Source organism: Mercenaria mercenaria, chromosome 15 (assembly GCF_021730395.1).
Source record: "Mercenaria mercenaria strain notata chromosome 15, MADL_Memer_1, whole genome shotgun sequence".
Taxonomy (NCBI): domain Eukaryota; kingdom Metazoa; phylum Mollusca; class Bivalvia; order Venerida; family Veneridae; genus Mercenaria; species Mercenaria mercenaria.
The window spans coordinates 43,607,184-43,624,086 of NC_069375.1; the positions used below are offsets into that span (position 1 = coordinate 43,607,184).

A 16,903-nucleotide genomic window follows, 5' to 3' on the forward strand; every position below is an offset into this window, starting at 1 on the left:
ATCACGCATATATAAAAAGATGTGTCAGTAGTACATGCTAGTTTTAATACACAGTTTCATCCTGATAGTTTTTAACTAGAATGTGTGGGCAGGAATAATTTGACTGTTTTTTTTTTTTTGGGGTGGGTGGGGGGTTGTTACGCCATTTTCCAACAGTATTTTAATGGCAGTTAACCTAACCAGTGTTCATGTATTCTGTACCAGTACAAACCTGTTCTCCACAACTAACTGCCAACTCCCCAAACATGAATCAGAGGTGGAAGACGAATTATTTCAGGCACATTGTCTTTTATCAAATCGTCAAGGAGAACATATGCCATGTCCGGGGATCGAACTCATGACTGCGCTAACCCTTCTAAGCCAAGCGAGCAAGTGCGGGTAGGAATAAAAACATGGACATCGTATGCTATTATATATAGTACATAGGGAACTGAAGTCTAAATATTGTATTTAGAGAAATAATTGATACTTGGTAGTTAATTGTGCAAATGGTAAAGACAGTTATTTACGGTGGCGGTTATGCTATGCATCATTTTTGCGGTTTATTAAAGTCAGTTTGATTATCCAAATATATTTATTTGAAATTAGGTGCATCTGTACAAAGACAAGTGCTCACAATAACCTATAGAATCTGAGGTCGTTGTATACAGTTGAAAAAATACCATAGTTAATATTAAGAGAAAACATGCAATGCGCACTTTACAATGAAGAACTATTCACCATATCTAAGCTGTCGCCTCTGCGCCATGTGTACTTTCCAACGTGTAGTTCGAAATAAAATATGAATACGTATTCCTCGCCTGCCAGGACAGAGTTCCGAGCTTGTAGAACCATTCGTCGCAAAACATCACCGAGACAAGATACTACAAAGACTGTAACATAATATTATTAGTAACATGTTAGTGTTATGTATAATTGTGATATACAGAGGCAAGTAAAACCAAACTATTGTTACATAAAAAATATATATTCCATCCCAAGGCAACCTGAAACTGATAATTTTCGTAGTTGGTTACGGGAAAACTTTCAGGAAATCAATTCAAAGCGGTCGTACTATCTTGTGACTTTTAGATACCTGGTTATGCACTATAAAAGATATGCATTTAAACAACAAAATGTATTATATTTTTTATCAGCAGATATACTTAATATAAAGCAAAATTATCAAACCTCTTGCTTTTGTAGCAGCTCGGTTAATTGCCTTTGATAGTTCTGCTGCCAGATTCTCCGAATGACCATTAAAAGGCACTGGATAGGATTTAATATGAGGAGCTTCTTCGGCAAAACTGCGCTGCAAGTAAAACACCTGCAGCTCGTAAGTATTAACCTTTAACTTTATTAGCTTTTAAATCTCTAGAATGGACCTGTCTATCATTCAGTTTCGGCAGTATCATTTTTTATTCGATGTGTTCACAGAAAATTTACTGACTAAATAGCGAACAGTGCCGACCATGACCAGCCAGATCTTGGTCTGCACTGGTCGCAAGGCAGAATCACAGGTCGCAAGCAGGATAAAAGTTAATCAAACTGAAATCAAGAACAGCATATCATGAACATTCCAAATTCGAGATCGCATCCTCTTACTTCTGGAAGAGAAGCATTTCCAGTGCAGATATTTAGTAACCATAATGTGATCACACATGTCGTAATATTGCTTAGTGGACTTTTACTAACAATTGTTTTCTTTGTTTGAATACTCTAAAATATTATTGATTTAATATTATACAATGAAAAAATAAATAATTGTTTCTTTTTTGTGTTAAAACATCTGCAAACTTTTCGAGGGATCTGTCGTTGCCAAGGTATTTATGACGTTCTGAAAAAATAAATCAAAGAGACAAAAAATGCAAAGTATGAATTCTAATGTCTAAAATAGCTTGTATATGATTTATTCACTTACATTTGGACAGTTTTGCAGACGTCTGTAGAATATGATAGAAACGTTACGGTCGTTTTCTGCAATATACATCTTCCAAAGAAATCGCAGGGTTACCATGAAACTATGAATAGTGTGAGATAATTCATGTACGTCCGGATATTGTACTAGTCAAACAGCAGCTATTGTATACGAAGATAACCCTGACTGAAGGAAGGGACGAAAGGAGGAGATTGATGGATCGAAGGAGGAGGATTGCAGAAGGGATTGAATGAGGGGACTGGAGGAGGAGATTGAAAGCCTGAAGGAGCGGGATTGAAGGAGGGACTGCAGAAGGGGACTGAAAAAGAGGATTCAAGGATTGTAGGAGCGGGATTAAATGAAGTATTGAAGGAGGGGACTGAAGGAGGGGATCTGCGGATTGAATGAGGAGAATTGAAGAGGAGAGAGGGTGGGTTAAAGGGTTGAAGGAAGTGATTGAAGGAATGATTGGAGGAGGAGACCGAACAAGCATACCACTGACGCGCAATTATTTTGCAATGACCTGTGATATGCAGGCTCCATAACCTCAGATCCCCTTTCTAAATTCCAGTTTGTTTATTTCTGCCCATTGTTTTTTCGTTTGGGGCAAACCCATTCCTTTATCTGGAGACCAAACACCGCTTTTCATGGAATTACACGCCACAACCCGTGTATCATTGAAGGTTCCATGTTTGCCGCCGTTTGAATACATATGCGGATGTCTCTAAATTGCTTTTTGTACTTTTAGCATCTATAAATGTTGAGTTCTGCTCAACCCGGGGCTAGAGGGCGTGGACGGTAGCATGCATTTCCACTACCGTCCATGAACAGGTTCAATCAAACCGAGCCTGCAACATTTTCGTTTTTGTCGTGTTGAGCGACCTGTGAAGTTTCCACTTTTTTATTTTTTTGTATATTAAGAAATTTCATTTTCTTAGCCCATTATTGATCTTATGAGTTTTAATATTCATTATAGGTGTATATCTTGAAGCAATTTTTTCTGTATGTGCACATGCTTGTTATATTGCTTTCAGTTTTTAGTATTTATATGGCATATGGCCATACGTTTGTTCGTCTTTAGCTGGTATTTCAAATCAGCCTAAAATATTTTAATGATACGTTAGCTTTAATATATGGTATAACCTACTAAAAATGCCATTGTACGTGTTATACCCTAATCATAGGTAGACTCCCAAGGAATACTTAGAGAACCATGGTATTCATAAAAAAAATAAACACTTAAATAGTGTATTTCCGCTTTTGCGAGCGTACAATTGGTAATTTTACTAATTTATCTTACATTATGCACCAGTCACATTTTCTAAATGCTTCTTCCGCATATTTTATTTTTTCGTTAACGTCAAAGCAAGGCTGCAACACCTTCTATTCAGAACTTCTGGCTCTGATGACAAGAATGTGTGCACCGTGTCTACAGGCGAAAAGTTAACACATTTTAAAATAGAATATGCAGTATGCTCTATTATACATAAAAAAGCTCGAAATTAATAAAGAAAGTTGTATAAGAAATGATTCTGCACGTGAAATCATACAGTGGTACACATTTTTCTGGTTTATTTAATCTAAAAATCACATTGCACAGTCATGTTGCATAATTTATACAGATTTTAGCATATACGTGTGTCGTGTAGTTTGAACGACACTTGACATAATTACATCAGATTATGAGAATACATGTTGTCGTCTGGACCGGAAATGGACTAAAGATGTCAACGCATGTTTTTTTGTTTGTTTCTTTTTTATAGACATAGTCATAATTATAAAATACCCACAATTTTCTACGATCAGAAGTGGCAAGTATACTTTCCTTTTGGGCCGCATTGTTCTTATTTCATGTGTGTACCATGCCGGTAAGGTATATTACATACAATTGCATTTTCTTTCATGTCTGGTGCCACTGACCTTAACTATGAAACGTTTCAAGCGTTTTTGTTATTTGTGTTTAATATACAATAATGATGTTTTTACTCGTTTAGGTATTACACTTTCAATGTGCATTTTTGTACTTTAATTCCATTATCTTAATATAAATATTTTACCTGAAGGCTGGTACCAACAAGGTTAGGTAGGTACGTGTTTGAATCGTATATATTAGCAATGTATGTCCACTCAAATGCATTGAAAACCTCGATATAGAACGTGGCAAATAAGTTCATGGTAAAGGACAGTCGGGATAACATGGAAAACTCGTGCTTGTCGCCTAAAGATTCGTCGGTGCCGACGTAAGTGATATGAGGGATATTCCATGACGCCGCCATTCGTGACACTGTCTGTACTGACGGAGTGCAACCTGTAATTGCAAACAAACATATTACTGTTTTTAGCAATTTTATAAAAGCCCGTCACAGAATATCAGTCTTTATCTGTTGTCATTGATGGCGCTTATACATGAGTTTCATAAAACAATGAGAAATACAAGTCTTTAGTGAAAAACTGATAGTGACATATATTAGTCTATCCACACTTTGTTTCTATAAGCATACAGACACTTAATAGGAAAAATGCGCGAAAAGAAAGTGTAGTCCTATAATGGCGGATTCAAATATTCCTCTGATATGTTGCTCTGTAGAGCTCTTTCCCTTATTTTCTTTGCATTTTCTTTGCTGAAATCACGTGACAAATAATTATATGCTTGACATGTAGGTAGCATTTTCATAATGAAATAATAACTTGACAGAATCTATCATGTAAAGTAATCACCACTACAATTTGGTGTCTCATTTTTAGCTGATTTTGCAGTTTATTTTTCTGGAATCAAACATGACCCCCACTTCTCTTTTGATTTTTATTTAGCACTGAAAATGTTCTTTAAGAAAATATAAGTTACAGATATCTAAAATGGGTCCTGATGTGTGCTGCGGCCATTGGAAATATATCAGTTTTATATAGAATAAAGAAGAACAGCTATTTAGTGTGATGTAACCTAGCTAAGACTGTGTCACAGTTATTTATCTATGTTTTAAAACAATACCGAAAAGAGATTGACTGAATAAGTTAGCAGATGGAGTGGTACAATTAAGAAATCAGGAAGGGCTTAAATTGTCCACATGCCGCCTGCAATACATACATGTCGCCTGCAATACACTTAAAAAGTATGTATTGTACATGTGTTATCAGAATAATTTTCAAGAAGGATATGTGGGGGCAAAAGTACTTCACTAGTTTGCTGCGGGTCTTTAAAGAACTTGAGGACATTGAGAGACGTAACAGGAAAAAAAGAAATTTCTGAATATATATAGACATAGGTATAACACTGAGAACCCTATTTTTAGACTGTAGGTAGTAAACGCCATTCCAGCTATTATATCAAAAAGATATTCAATGCCCAATTCTTACTAAAATATTTTATCTTTAGATATTTAGTACGAATGTAGAAAATCCCCATCAAATGTATCAACACAGAAATGATAATAAAAAAATATATTTATGGCACGACAATCATTTGTACTGGACAGCCGAAAATATGATATTTTTCCTGAATGACTTTAAGAATATATGTGGTAGCCTAGTGCTAAATGTGTCCATTTTTGTCTTCTAGGTCAGCGAAATAACAAAAGTAGATTTCTTTTTGATATTTTGTATCCTACTGTAATTTAGCTTTTCTGGTCGTTAATAAGCCATTTTGAAAATAATGATTTAATGCCTTCATCTAAACTACATTTCGTGATTTCATTGTCCATATCAAGAAGATTAGCTTCAGTTCTCTCAAGCATTGGGAATATGATAAACGAAAATAATTGAATATTTTCTAAATGACTTTAACACTATCTGAGATAGCCTAGTGGTTAGGATATCGACCGCTTAACCCAAGAGTCGTGAGTTCGAACCCCAATGGGATTACATCCATTCCTTCTTATATGCCATCAGTTCCGGCTTTTCCGGAATTTCGGCTCAAGAGGTTTAAATTTCAAAATAAGTAATCGGATTTCACTACAATGGACCTTGAATTAATTAGTATTAACTAAAAACAAAATTATCAAATACTAGGATTTGTTTACATCCACGAATATAGCATCTTTTCCACGTATTTTTGAAAGTTAAAATACCGTTGTTACATTTTGCATTTCATCTTTACTCAAGTCTGATATATATGTTATTATTAAGAATTCCCTGTTTGTCTGTGCCTGATTTCTTTGTATCACATATTTCATTTTCTATAAGTTTTGACGTGAAGGTTTAATCAATACGGGACTTCCACTTATTACATATAAAAGTAAATTACCACAAAATAGAAAACATTGAGATTCCACAAGTCGCTCAACACGACAAAAACGAAAATCTTACAGGCTCGGTTTGATTGAGCCTGCTCATAGACAGTAGTGGATACGATGCTACCGCCCACGCCCTCTAAAGACTGATTTCATTTTAATTTCAGTTTCAGTAGTTTATTAACACCTACGTCTATTAGGGGTCCGTCAGACAGTGTTTAAGTTTATGAAGGGTCCATCCACCCTTTCGGACACGGAATAGCATTTAGCTATGTAGAGTATAGACCCTTCGTCTACAAGGGGTGCAATATTTTCTATTTATGACTTGACGAAACTCGTTATAACTCTTCTATTCACAATAATCTTTTGTTCATAGTATATTTTCTTGTTATAATATTTATCCTCTGCGTGCATTTTACTGGTATGTAGCGGCCTTCATTTTTCTCTGTATGATTTTTAATCGACCGATATTACTCGAAAGTGCAACGCGGGAAGTAGCGTGGCTGCAATTTCTGCAGAAACAGTCCCCACTCTACTGACTGTCCATAACCGACACTCAGATGACATTCATAAAATTAAATCAGTATATTGCTACGTAAATCCCTTTTTTCCGCTGAAAAATTAGTGATCATATTGATTATATTTTCCCATCGGCATATTGTTTCAACATACCATCAATGAATAATGTATTCAAGTATCATACACACACCAGTTAAAACTCGGTATCTCAAACTCCAAGGGATCCAACGCTTTACTACAAGATAAACAAATTCCAATTTAAAAAAGACATTATGTACACGTGTCTTCGGACGGGACTTGAATAGATTTAATGTCTTCGAGATTAGTAGATTTTGATATAAGCGAGTTCGTGATGTCGTGTTTAAACTGTATTTGCTTTTTTCAAGAAAATTGCATTATTGTCTTTAATACTGCAAACATTGCGTTTACAGTAGATAGAATTTCTTTTGTCTACAGATGCTTTCGTCAGAATTGATAATCTTGAAAGTGCTCATGCCTGTTCTAAGCATAATGATGGAATGAACAACAGGATATTTTTGGTCGCTTTCTGGCTTTGATTTCTCTGCAACCTTGTTTTTTATTTCTCATACCAAGTAACATCATTTGGCCCAAAAGTGATTAATATGCCACGTATAGCGCTATGCTGTCTCATTAACAGTTTCACAGATGTGGAACAGATTTACTTTTTAGAATTATTTCCTGTAATATGAGGCCGTTCATTGTAAATGTTTACAGCTTTACATGTGCTTTCTCGAATAATGAAATAACTTAGTTTGTTTTTGGTCGTAAAGCTATTTTAATTGCTTTCATTGCAAAAGTTCTGATTTATAGAATGGAAGAGATTTTGCAATGTCAAGACCGCTTTAACCTTACAGATTTGAGGCAGAAATTACCAAGACATTAATAAATATGTGATTCAATTTCAGATATACGTGTGGTTTTATGTCAATCGCGCACATCAAGCGTATTGTAACGGAATCCTGTTTTGTGCACATATTCTGAGGATTGTTAATACTTTCTGCATTGACTATGTTCATGTAAAAGTAACATATTTTGTTCATTTCGAACAGAAGTGAATATCGGCAATTCGGAAAATGTATGTATTTTTTAATACTATCGCAAGGAAATTGCCTTTCACAATGCCGTAAAATATGTTTCCATAAACACAATACTCTTAAAAGCATTTAAATAATATAATTGCCTTTCTGTCTAAATACATACAGCAGTCCGCTTTCTATTTATAAATGTTCTCAATCACCATTAATCGCTCTGGTGCTTCTGATATATATGTATATAAATATCAAATAGTGTTATTAAATCCTGTATGAAAATATTAAACAGATAAGAAATATAAATAGATGTTTATTACTTGAACGAACATTTTCATTTATTTCAAAGTCCTTTAACGGATTGTTTCACGTTCTTAACTCTAGACTTTTGCACTAAATGTGCGAATGTGTTGGCGTGTTATTCGTGTGCACATCCTAGTGCTTTGGTAGGTGGTTTGGGAATGTTGTGTTTTTGTGTTGTGGAATTCATCCTTAGAATTGCTGTTATTTGAGACACAGGGGGCAAAATGCTAATCAAATATATGATTGAAATATTAGATTTACATTAATGTTAAAACAGCCGATCAATTATCAATTCCGTTTTCATGGAAGCAAATTACAGCTTTCCATGTCATAACGTAAAGAAATCAAACAGTGGGGATTATGCTTGGGGTTGTATTTATGACAAAGTGTATAATTTAGCCGCTTACTTCTCTTAATTCATGTATAGCATTAAAAATGACTTGCATTTTTATACTGTAAATTACCATTTTTGACTCAAAGTTACTGCATAGATCAAAGGTATGAAACTTTCAGAACGATCATCATTTGTTTAGCGTTATTAAAGACTTTGAAGAAGCCATTGAATACGGCATTAGAAGATTTGAAGGAAAATGAACATTTATACAGAACAGATTATAATAATTCTCGTATCCATTCATGCATACAATCAACATTTGTATATTAAGAATTTGTACACGTATTTTTGTATAACGGAATATACAATGCAATATATGTATACGATCTTACTTTGAGTAAGAATGCGTACACGTAGTTTCATGGGTAATGGAATATACAGTATAATAGATGTAACTTGCAGCATGTGAACAAAACACTTACAGCAATACTCAACAGTCAAACTTTCTATTCGTTTCAAAATATGATACTCAACTATACAGCACCTCACAATCAAATTGAATTTTATAAATCATTAACCATTAGTTATATCTGGAGAAGTACTAGACGTGCAGCTATAAATAAGTACTTTTAGGGGGTGGAAATCTTCCATCAGGAATTTAAACACCGGTGTCCTTTACCAGGCAGTTTCTCTTTTTTGCTTGTTGGAAATCAAATTGAAAGCTTTCAGAGTGCTTACTTACCAACATACATCATAGTCATACGTCTTGGTCAAGGTGGAACTTAGATTATACATATAATTTATAGTCTTTGAAAGTTTGAACCTAAAAAATGATGAACTTCATCTCGACTGACTCGAATGCTTTGAAAAAGAGAGAAGGGTTGACATATAAAAACAATATATTGTCATCTTCGTCGGGGAAAATTATGATCATTAGACGCCTAATAATGTTGTTTAATATATAGAAACAATGACATGTATCAAATAGCTGCGTTCCCAAAACACGGCCTTTCAAAACTAAACTCCACCGCAGAGTAGTATATATTTATCTGTAAAAGATATACACACACAAATAAAATATGGACAAAGTGAAAACAAAATTGACAGTGTGAACCAAGCAATCATATTAAGGAATTTAAGGAATAGAAGATCTAGCTTTTATAACTGACAGGTGTACAGGAACACAGATGAACAAACAGCCAAGGACAAAATAAAATGATCTGTTAGTTTTATATCTCTAACATGAGAAAAAATATCTATGTTGTTAAATTATTGACATAATCAACTATTTGCAACTGACAGAAGGTCTGACAGTTGGACGTGTTAATGGACAAAAGAAGAAAGTAGAATCTTAATCGTACTGTACACATTACCTTTAACCTACTAACCAAATATCATGAAAACATCTCTAAAACTTATACTTTTTTAATTATCGCAGAATCTACATTTTCTCATATTTCGAACCAGCTGTAACCACATTTGCTGCCATAGCAAACAAAATAAAGGTTATGCATATCCTACATATTTCCATCTATCCATGTATCAAGTTTCATGACCAAAAAAAATGTCTTGTATTTATTACGTTAAGGCAGAATTCATTATTTGCAATTTACAAACAGACAGATAGACAGTCAAACGGAAAATGAATAATATATAAGAGGACGAAATTATTCTCAATACCACAAAAGCAACAATATAAATAGACATGTATAGTCTGCATATTGCCTTCCCTCCATGTACCAAGTTTTATGAAAGAATATGTGTTGTATTGAAAAGTTATCGTAGAACCCCTCTGTGACGGACTAATAATGTGTGCATGCGCGCACAATATGTAAACCACAGAAGTATATAATATATATATAAAATTATAAAATGACTTCACACGCTCGCTTAGTTTTTCTTAAATTTTAATATAGAAGTCACAAACTAGTTTCGCCGTGAATGGCTCATCAGTGTGTCTAAATATATAACAATAAGAGAAAGGGAATTAATTCAATAGAAATGACGTTGACGTCAAGGAAACAAGGGACGTAATTTCGACGTCAAACAGGGGAGTTAATGACGTTATAATGTTATTTATCAATCCGTATCATGTGAAATGTTCCGCATGTTTAATTTCGGTTTAAAACAGTCAATAAAGTATTTTTCTTTTGTTAATCTAGCTGATAAACTGTTAGTTTTCATTTTATAAAATGGGAATATTGTAAATTTTGGCTCTGTTGTACAGCAAAAGTCTATATGGCTACTGACAGGTAATTGTCTTACCGACGGGTCTCTAATTTGTTGAGAATGAATTGTTCTTCTAGTTCTTAATTTGTCTCCGGTTTGACCTATGTAATATTCATGGCAGCCATTACACGTCATAACATAAATTACATTTTTCACATCACAGGACATATTTTCATTCACGTAAAATATTTTCCCATTAAAGTTAAATGAATTAGATTCTTCTATTTGTTTACATAGGTTACAGTTAGGTCTATTGCACTTGTAAACCCTGTTGTTTCTTTGTATATTTAATTCAGAAAATTTTGCTCTAGTTAATAGATTTTTTTCAAATTTGGTGGCTGTCTTTTGCTCCTAATGATAGTATTGGCTCTTAATAATTCGTTCATAATTGAGTCAGCCTCTAAAATTGATATATTGTTTTTGAGAACGTTAAACATCTCTTTATTATTTGGGTTGAATGTAGATACATAGGGTATGATTTCGTTTAGATCTTTTTCAACTGGTCTGAGGAGAGTTTCTCTTGGTAAGCTGTTAGCTAGTTCAATTCCTTTTTTTATTGTACTCTTTGGGTAATTTCGTTTCATTAATGAAACATATAGTTCTTTAAGTCTTCGAGTCTTAAGTTTGGAATCTGATACGATGGTACAAATGCGTCTTGCCAAATTATAAGGGATGCTTCTTTTTGTGTGCTTTGGGTGGCATGAATGAAAGTTAACGTATTGTTTAGTATCAGTTTCTTTGAAATATATATCTGTACTAATGTCAGTGTCGTTTTCGATGACCAATATGTCAAGAAATGGTAATGTTTGGTTACTTGAGAACATCTGCCACACTTAATTTACCCATCATACAAAACTTTTTTACTATGATACAACAATTAAGTAAAATAAGAAATGACTTTTCAGATCGGTCGTAGAAATGTAGCGGTGTGCGTTACCATGGCAACGGTTGATGAAACTGGTCAAGTTCGAAAATTGAAATTTAAAAAATGGTTTTAAACTAAAACTACTGAATATTTTTATATTTTTAGTGAAAGTTGATACACTGTATTATTGCAACAGTGCCCATCACTTTGATTGGACATGATAGAAATTACTATCTCAATGGCCAAGATATGGGGCGCACGTGCAAAATTACATAGTTGGCACATGCATAATTATTGAACTGTTTTGTAAGAATTTCTACATTAAAATTAGACGTATAGCCATATTCTATGTTAATGCTATTTTTATGCTAAAATCTCTATTTCATCTGACAGAAAGGAATATCATTTTAAATTTGTTTCTCAGTCCTTTGTCTTTTCTTTCACATTTGATCACAACACACTTAATTAAAATATTTACTGGCGACTTTAAAACGAAAATATTTATTTCAGAGGATGCAGCTTCATTTGTATAGATCAGGTGTATATTTTCTTGTATTTTGATGGATGTTGCAAAATTATCACTTACTGTCTAAAATCATTTTACTTGTAACAGTGTTATCGCTTATTGTAATAAAACAGTAAAATAGAGCGTAAATCGCATGCCTATTATTTCAAAGTACAGTTTCCACTGAAATAAACTGATAATTAGTTATTTATTTGAAAAAAAAACATAGCCAATGTACTACAACGTTACCTTACTGAGGCATTCTACTGGAGAGTTTTAAAATGTAATTCAGATTACCTGTCTTTTTTATGAAACAAGAAAACAAGAATGACAATCTAACAGACAAAACTGCATTTAAAATTTCAGTTCTTGTACAGCAAGAAGGGCTTGTAAAAATTAATAATTTACATCTAAATCTGTGCTGAACGTACCTTTTCAAATAATTATCAGATTTGGTTTAATTTGGTATAACTTTTGAAAAAATCAATGCGTTGAAAGCTACTGAAAAGAGCACATACAGCAACTGCTCTTTCGGCACCAATCCAAGTGTTTGAACGTGTAATTTGAACCCGTTCGGTTAGGAAATGTCTAGTTTTATTCAATTTGGTGGGATGCGTACACCTGCACATGCTGCAAACGATTGCCAAGAATGTACGGTCAAATTTGCTAAATAATAATAATGTTTTGCGTAATATTTATTTTTGGTGGGGGTGGTGGTCACTTATTGTTACTTTGATGATATACCAACTTTCAAGAATTATCATTACCATTGGTATGTTACCAAGTACATTTTATATTTTGTCTAAAGCCCGGATGGAAAACTCAAAGGAATATACGATGTTTTTGAAAGAGTATGTCTGTATTTGCAGCTTTTCTGATATATTCTCATGAAAATTAAACAGTAATGGTCTAAAATTATCTTGCTTTCTAACGTATGTTTTGGAATATTCCCAAATACTTTTTTGATATAACCGCGAAAGCTTACGTTTTCAATGCGTTTTCACTGCGATTTAGTGTATGAAACGATCTGATGTGTTTTCGCAAGATGCCTATGCTGTTTAAGCAGAACTGTATGAACAACGGCGGTAAATCATTAAAAAACTTACGTTCCCATTACATTTAAGCACACATCGAACTTTTTTGTGCATAGTCCGATGTCTGTCTTTTACCCCAGTCACAGATACGGCGCGGAAAGCTACGTCTAGCCACGGATAAAAACGTAGTAATCCGTATCGACCCGTATTGCAACGTACCTCAGACGTACCTTAATGTAGTAAGCCGTATCAATTCGTACCAATTCGTACGGCTCAGGTACGGATCGATACGGGTTACTACGTTTCTATCCGTAGCTCGACGTAGCTATTTGCGCCGTATGTGTGACTGTGGTATTTCTGTGTAGTGATTTTTACTTAAACATCTTCTCCTCTTTATCCATTTTGTGGAAATGGACGTGACTTTGATGTTCCTTGAATGGTCCTCTGCGAATATTGTTCACAGAATTTCATTACATACGAATGGAAAACAAAAGGAAATCTTTAGAAATCCTCCCCTCCAAAAAGCGCAAGGCCCAAAGCTTATATTTAGCAGATATTTTGTCTAGTCGTCCTTAACCAAGTTTGTTCAAATCATGCATCTGGTGTCAATCTTGTCAAAACGAACATATCTAACTGTCTTTAAAAACTTAAGTTTCTGAAGGCGTTGAAATGTCCGAATATATGGCCCTTTCAGGCAGTCCTTTTTCGCAATTCAGTTATATCAATAAGCTAAATACTGTTTTGTAGAGAATTATAAATGTTTTATATATTGTTCAATTTTTTTGTAAAACAACACTTTCGTTCTATGAATTTTATTGTTTGATTTTGTTTTCTTAAAATATAGGGCTAACCATTAAGGCCAGAAAGACCGCATCGAAAATTTAAGTGTCATATGATATTTGAAAAATAATAAATATGTTCCTATATTTTATCAGTTGATAAAATATGGGCAGAAGTTTGGATGCGTATTAATTAAATCACAAGTGCGTAGCACTCTTAATTATTCGCATCCAAATGACTGCCCATGTTATATTAATTGATAAAATTATTGGAACATATTTATTATTTCGATTCTAACACCGCAAATAATTAGCATTTTACAGTACTACATTTTCAGCGTAATACGTCATTCGGGTTATATGCCGTTACAATTTACCCCCTATAGTTGGAAAGTGTTGCATAGCCAATGGAACGTATAAATATTTGTTTCTTTTTTTATCAGAATTTTGAGAAGTATTTAATATCAATTAGTAATCTAACAGCTCGCAAACTAATTTTGAACAGAATCATCAAATTAGGCGAGCTGACCCTGTGTTACCAGTTACGAGCTTAACTTTTATATGACGCCACATCATTATGACGTCATGCTTTATGTCATACATTTATGACATCGCCGCTGAATCATAATTGAGCTAATTGAATTCGCTCGTAGAGATCAAAACGTGTTTAACGGTTCTACACATAAGTCAGTATGACTTTGTATCATATTTATGTTTTTGAAATGCTGTTTTCAACCGTTCGGCTTTTAAATAGTTCGTATGTAATGGAACTGAAGAAGAATCCCTTATGTCACGTAGGGGGGTGAAATGTAACAGCCAACCATATTTTATCGTAGATTCATGTTTAGGCAATTTCGCTATATATTTATATGGCAATTGCTGCGAATCGTGTTAGAATGCATAATAAAGCATATCGAGGGTTCAACGCAATAAGGGCGTATCTACATATAATAATTATATGTAGATATGCCCTTATTGCGTTGAACCCTCGATATTTGTTACATTAATTTGATAAAATAATTGTCGCAGCTATACTCGTATTGCTTCACTCATTTTGAGTCCGTGATAATATATCATGTACTAGTATTAGATTTAGTTGTGTTTGTTTATGTCTCATGTATTTGTATGAGCTTTAAAATAGAAAGAGTAAACATTCGTAGCTTAATATACGTTTTCTGAAATACTGAACTAAACTAGATGTTAGTAATAACACGTTCGCACATGCCTCCGTAATTGCTTCTATAACCATAGTATGTTTTAATTGGTGATGGGATTTTCAATTATGAGAATATTATATTTGTCACAACCTTTTTTCAAATTGTAGACAAAGAAATTAGAAATAAAACATATCTAAATACAATTTCAGGTCTCACCTGGTGTTTTCAAACATACATTATAATTAATTCAAGTGTTTTAAAGGACAGTCCGTATGTTGGGTATATAAATGGAAAATTGCAATTTCTACTCTGTAGTAACCCTTCTGATGAAATATTGAAACCCAGTCATCAAATGTGATGCATACATTCGTTGCACTTATATATGTGTGTTTTGTATATGTTATATATATCAGTGAGTTTTTACATGATAATGTTCTTTCCATATGTTTGGATGTATTAAAAATCGTGACATAAAATGAAATTTAAAGATACCTTTGAAACATGCGAACGTACAGAAAGCACATTATCATGTAAAAACTCAATTATAGTTTACGATTTATCGTTACAAGACATAATCATGTCTAGTTCGCACCAAAACCATATATTTTTCCATTGTAATGATAAAAACTTTCTTTTTTCTGAATAGTTTTTGTACATATTATATTTTTGGTCTTGATTTTGGATTGGATTGGCCAAATTCTTATACTATTTTTTTTTTTGTTTTTTTAATGTGTATTCAAGACGCTCTTAAATCTTAAAAGATGCGGTTTCAACTGAAAAAAATAAAACATGCTGACATATTACAACATGTGCTCAGATTTCTTTTTCGCTTTTTGTTAGCGATCAATTTTACTTGTCATCAATATAGGTCATAAGATTCCATAGATTATTTGATAGAAATGAATCCAATTTTTATATAACATGTTAGCCAACATAGGATATTTGGTAATTTGCTTTCTAACTTTAAAAATCTGAACATTTTTTACTTACCTGGCCCTATCACAGCGTGAGGCCTATACTTGTGGTACATCTCTGAAAAAAGCGCTCCCCATTTTGTCGCTACACATGTCGGAACATCGCATGGCATTATAACGTACTCCAAATGAGCAGCATCTTTCAACATATGACGAGTTTTGTTAATTGCTATGTCAATTAAACCCTTCGTCCTGTTAATAGAGAACGGAAAATCCAAAACAGCCGACCGCTCAGCCAGGACCCCTATAGTTATATTTACACAGCATGCTCGTTCTGTCATAACAGCACAAAATAATGCTATTAACAAAGACCGCACCATAATTAACTCCGAGAACAATTGTTTTGTCAAAGTCAGGAGACGACTTCACCACTATTTTGTTCAAAATGGAATTAAGTTTAATGTAACGTTGAACTTTATATGCGTGCATTCAAACGTTTCTTCCAAGTGAGGCCAATGTATTGGATTTACAAATGTACTAATGATTTTTAATATAGACAAAATGGCTGACAGATATTGGAATACGCATTGCAACTACGATACATCGAGGACTTGTCACCAAAGTAGTGCCCGCTAATGAAAGAATATACTTGACAATACTTGACTGACGGTTTTGTGACTCCTCAAAAGGTAACGAACAATTTACCTTTTCAAGCAGCCCATAAGCAATAACCACTGGTGCAATTGTCGGTTGTTTAATTGAAAAGTTGTGCTAGATATTTTAAGAGATTCTTCTGGCTTTGCTTCCAAGAACGGTGTGACACTCCTATGTTTGTGAGTTTCCTTTTGCCAGTACATAGACCGCATTTCTACTCAATTCAAACGATAACACTTTTATCGTAAGTTCTATCAAAAAAATCTTATTATATCAACAAACATTTCAAGCAGCTAATATTAATTACTTAATATCTAATATTTTACGTATTTCTATCGGTCTTGAACTATAGGTTTAGTTGTCCAAAACTTGCGAATAAGTAATTCTACATCAAGTATGCTTTGACAACTTTCTTTTTATGGATATGTCATTAACAAT

General features: G+C 33.7%; 1 protein-coding gene across 1 annotated transcript in view; it reads right to left on the minus strand.

Moving 5' to 3' along the window:
• Nucleotides 1-16,152, minus strand: part of LOC123560219 (atrial natriuretic peptide receptor 1-like) — a 49,062-nt gene extending 32,910 nt beyond the window's left edge. Inside the window, exons 1-4 of the mRNA XM_053524214.1 lie at nt 15,888-16,152; nt 3,955-4,205; nt 1,171-1,291; nt 790-872 (exon numbers count right to left, since the gene is read on the minus strand). Of these exons, the coding sequence (XP_053380189.1) occupies nt 790-872; nt 1,171-1,291; nt 3,955-4,205; nt 15,888-16,152 (720 nt within the window). The remainder of the gene's footprint in view (nt 1-789; nt 873-1,170; nt 1,292-3,954; nt 4,206-15,887) is intronic.
• Between the last annotated feature and the right edge of the window lie 751 nt (nt 16,153-16,903).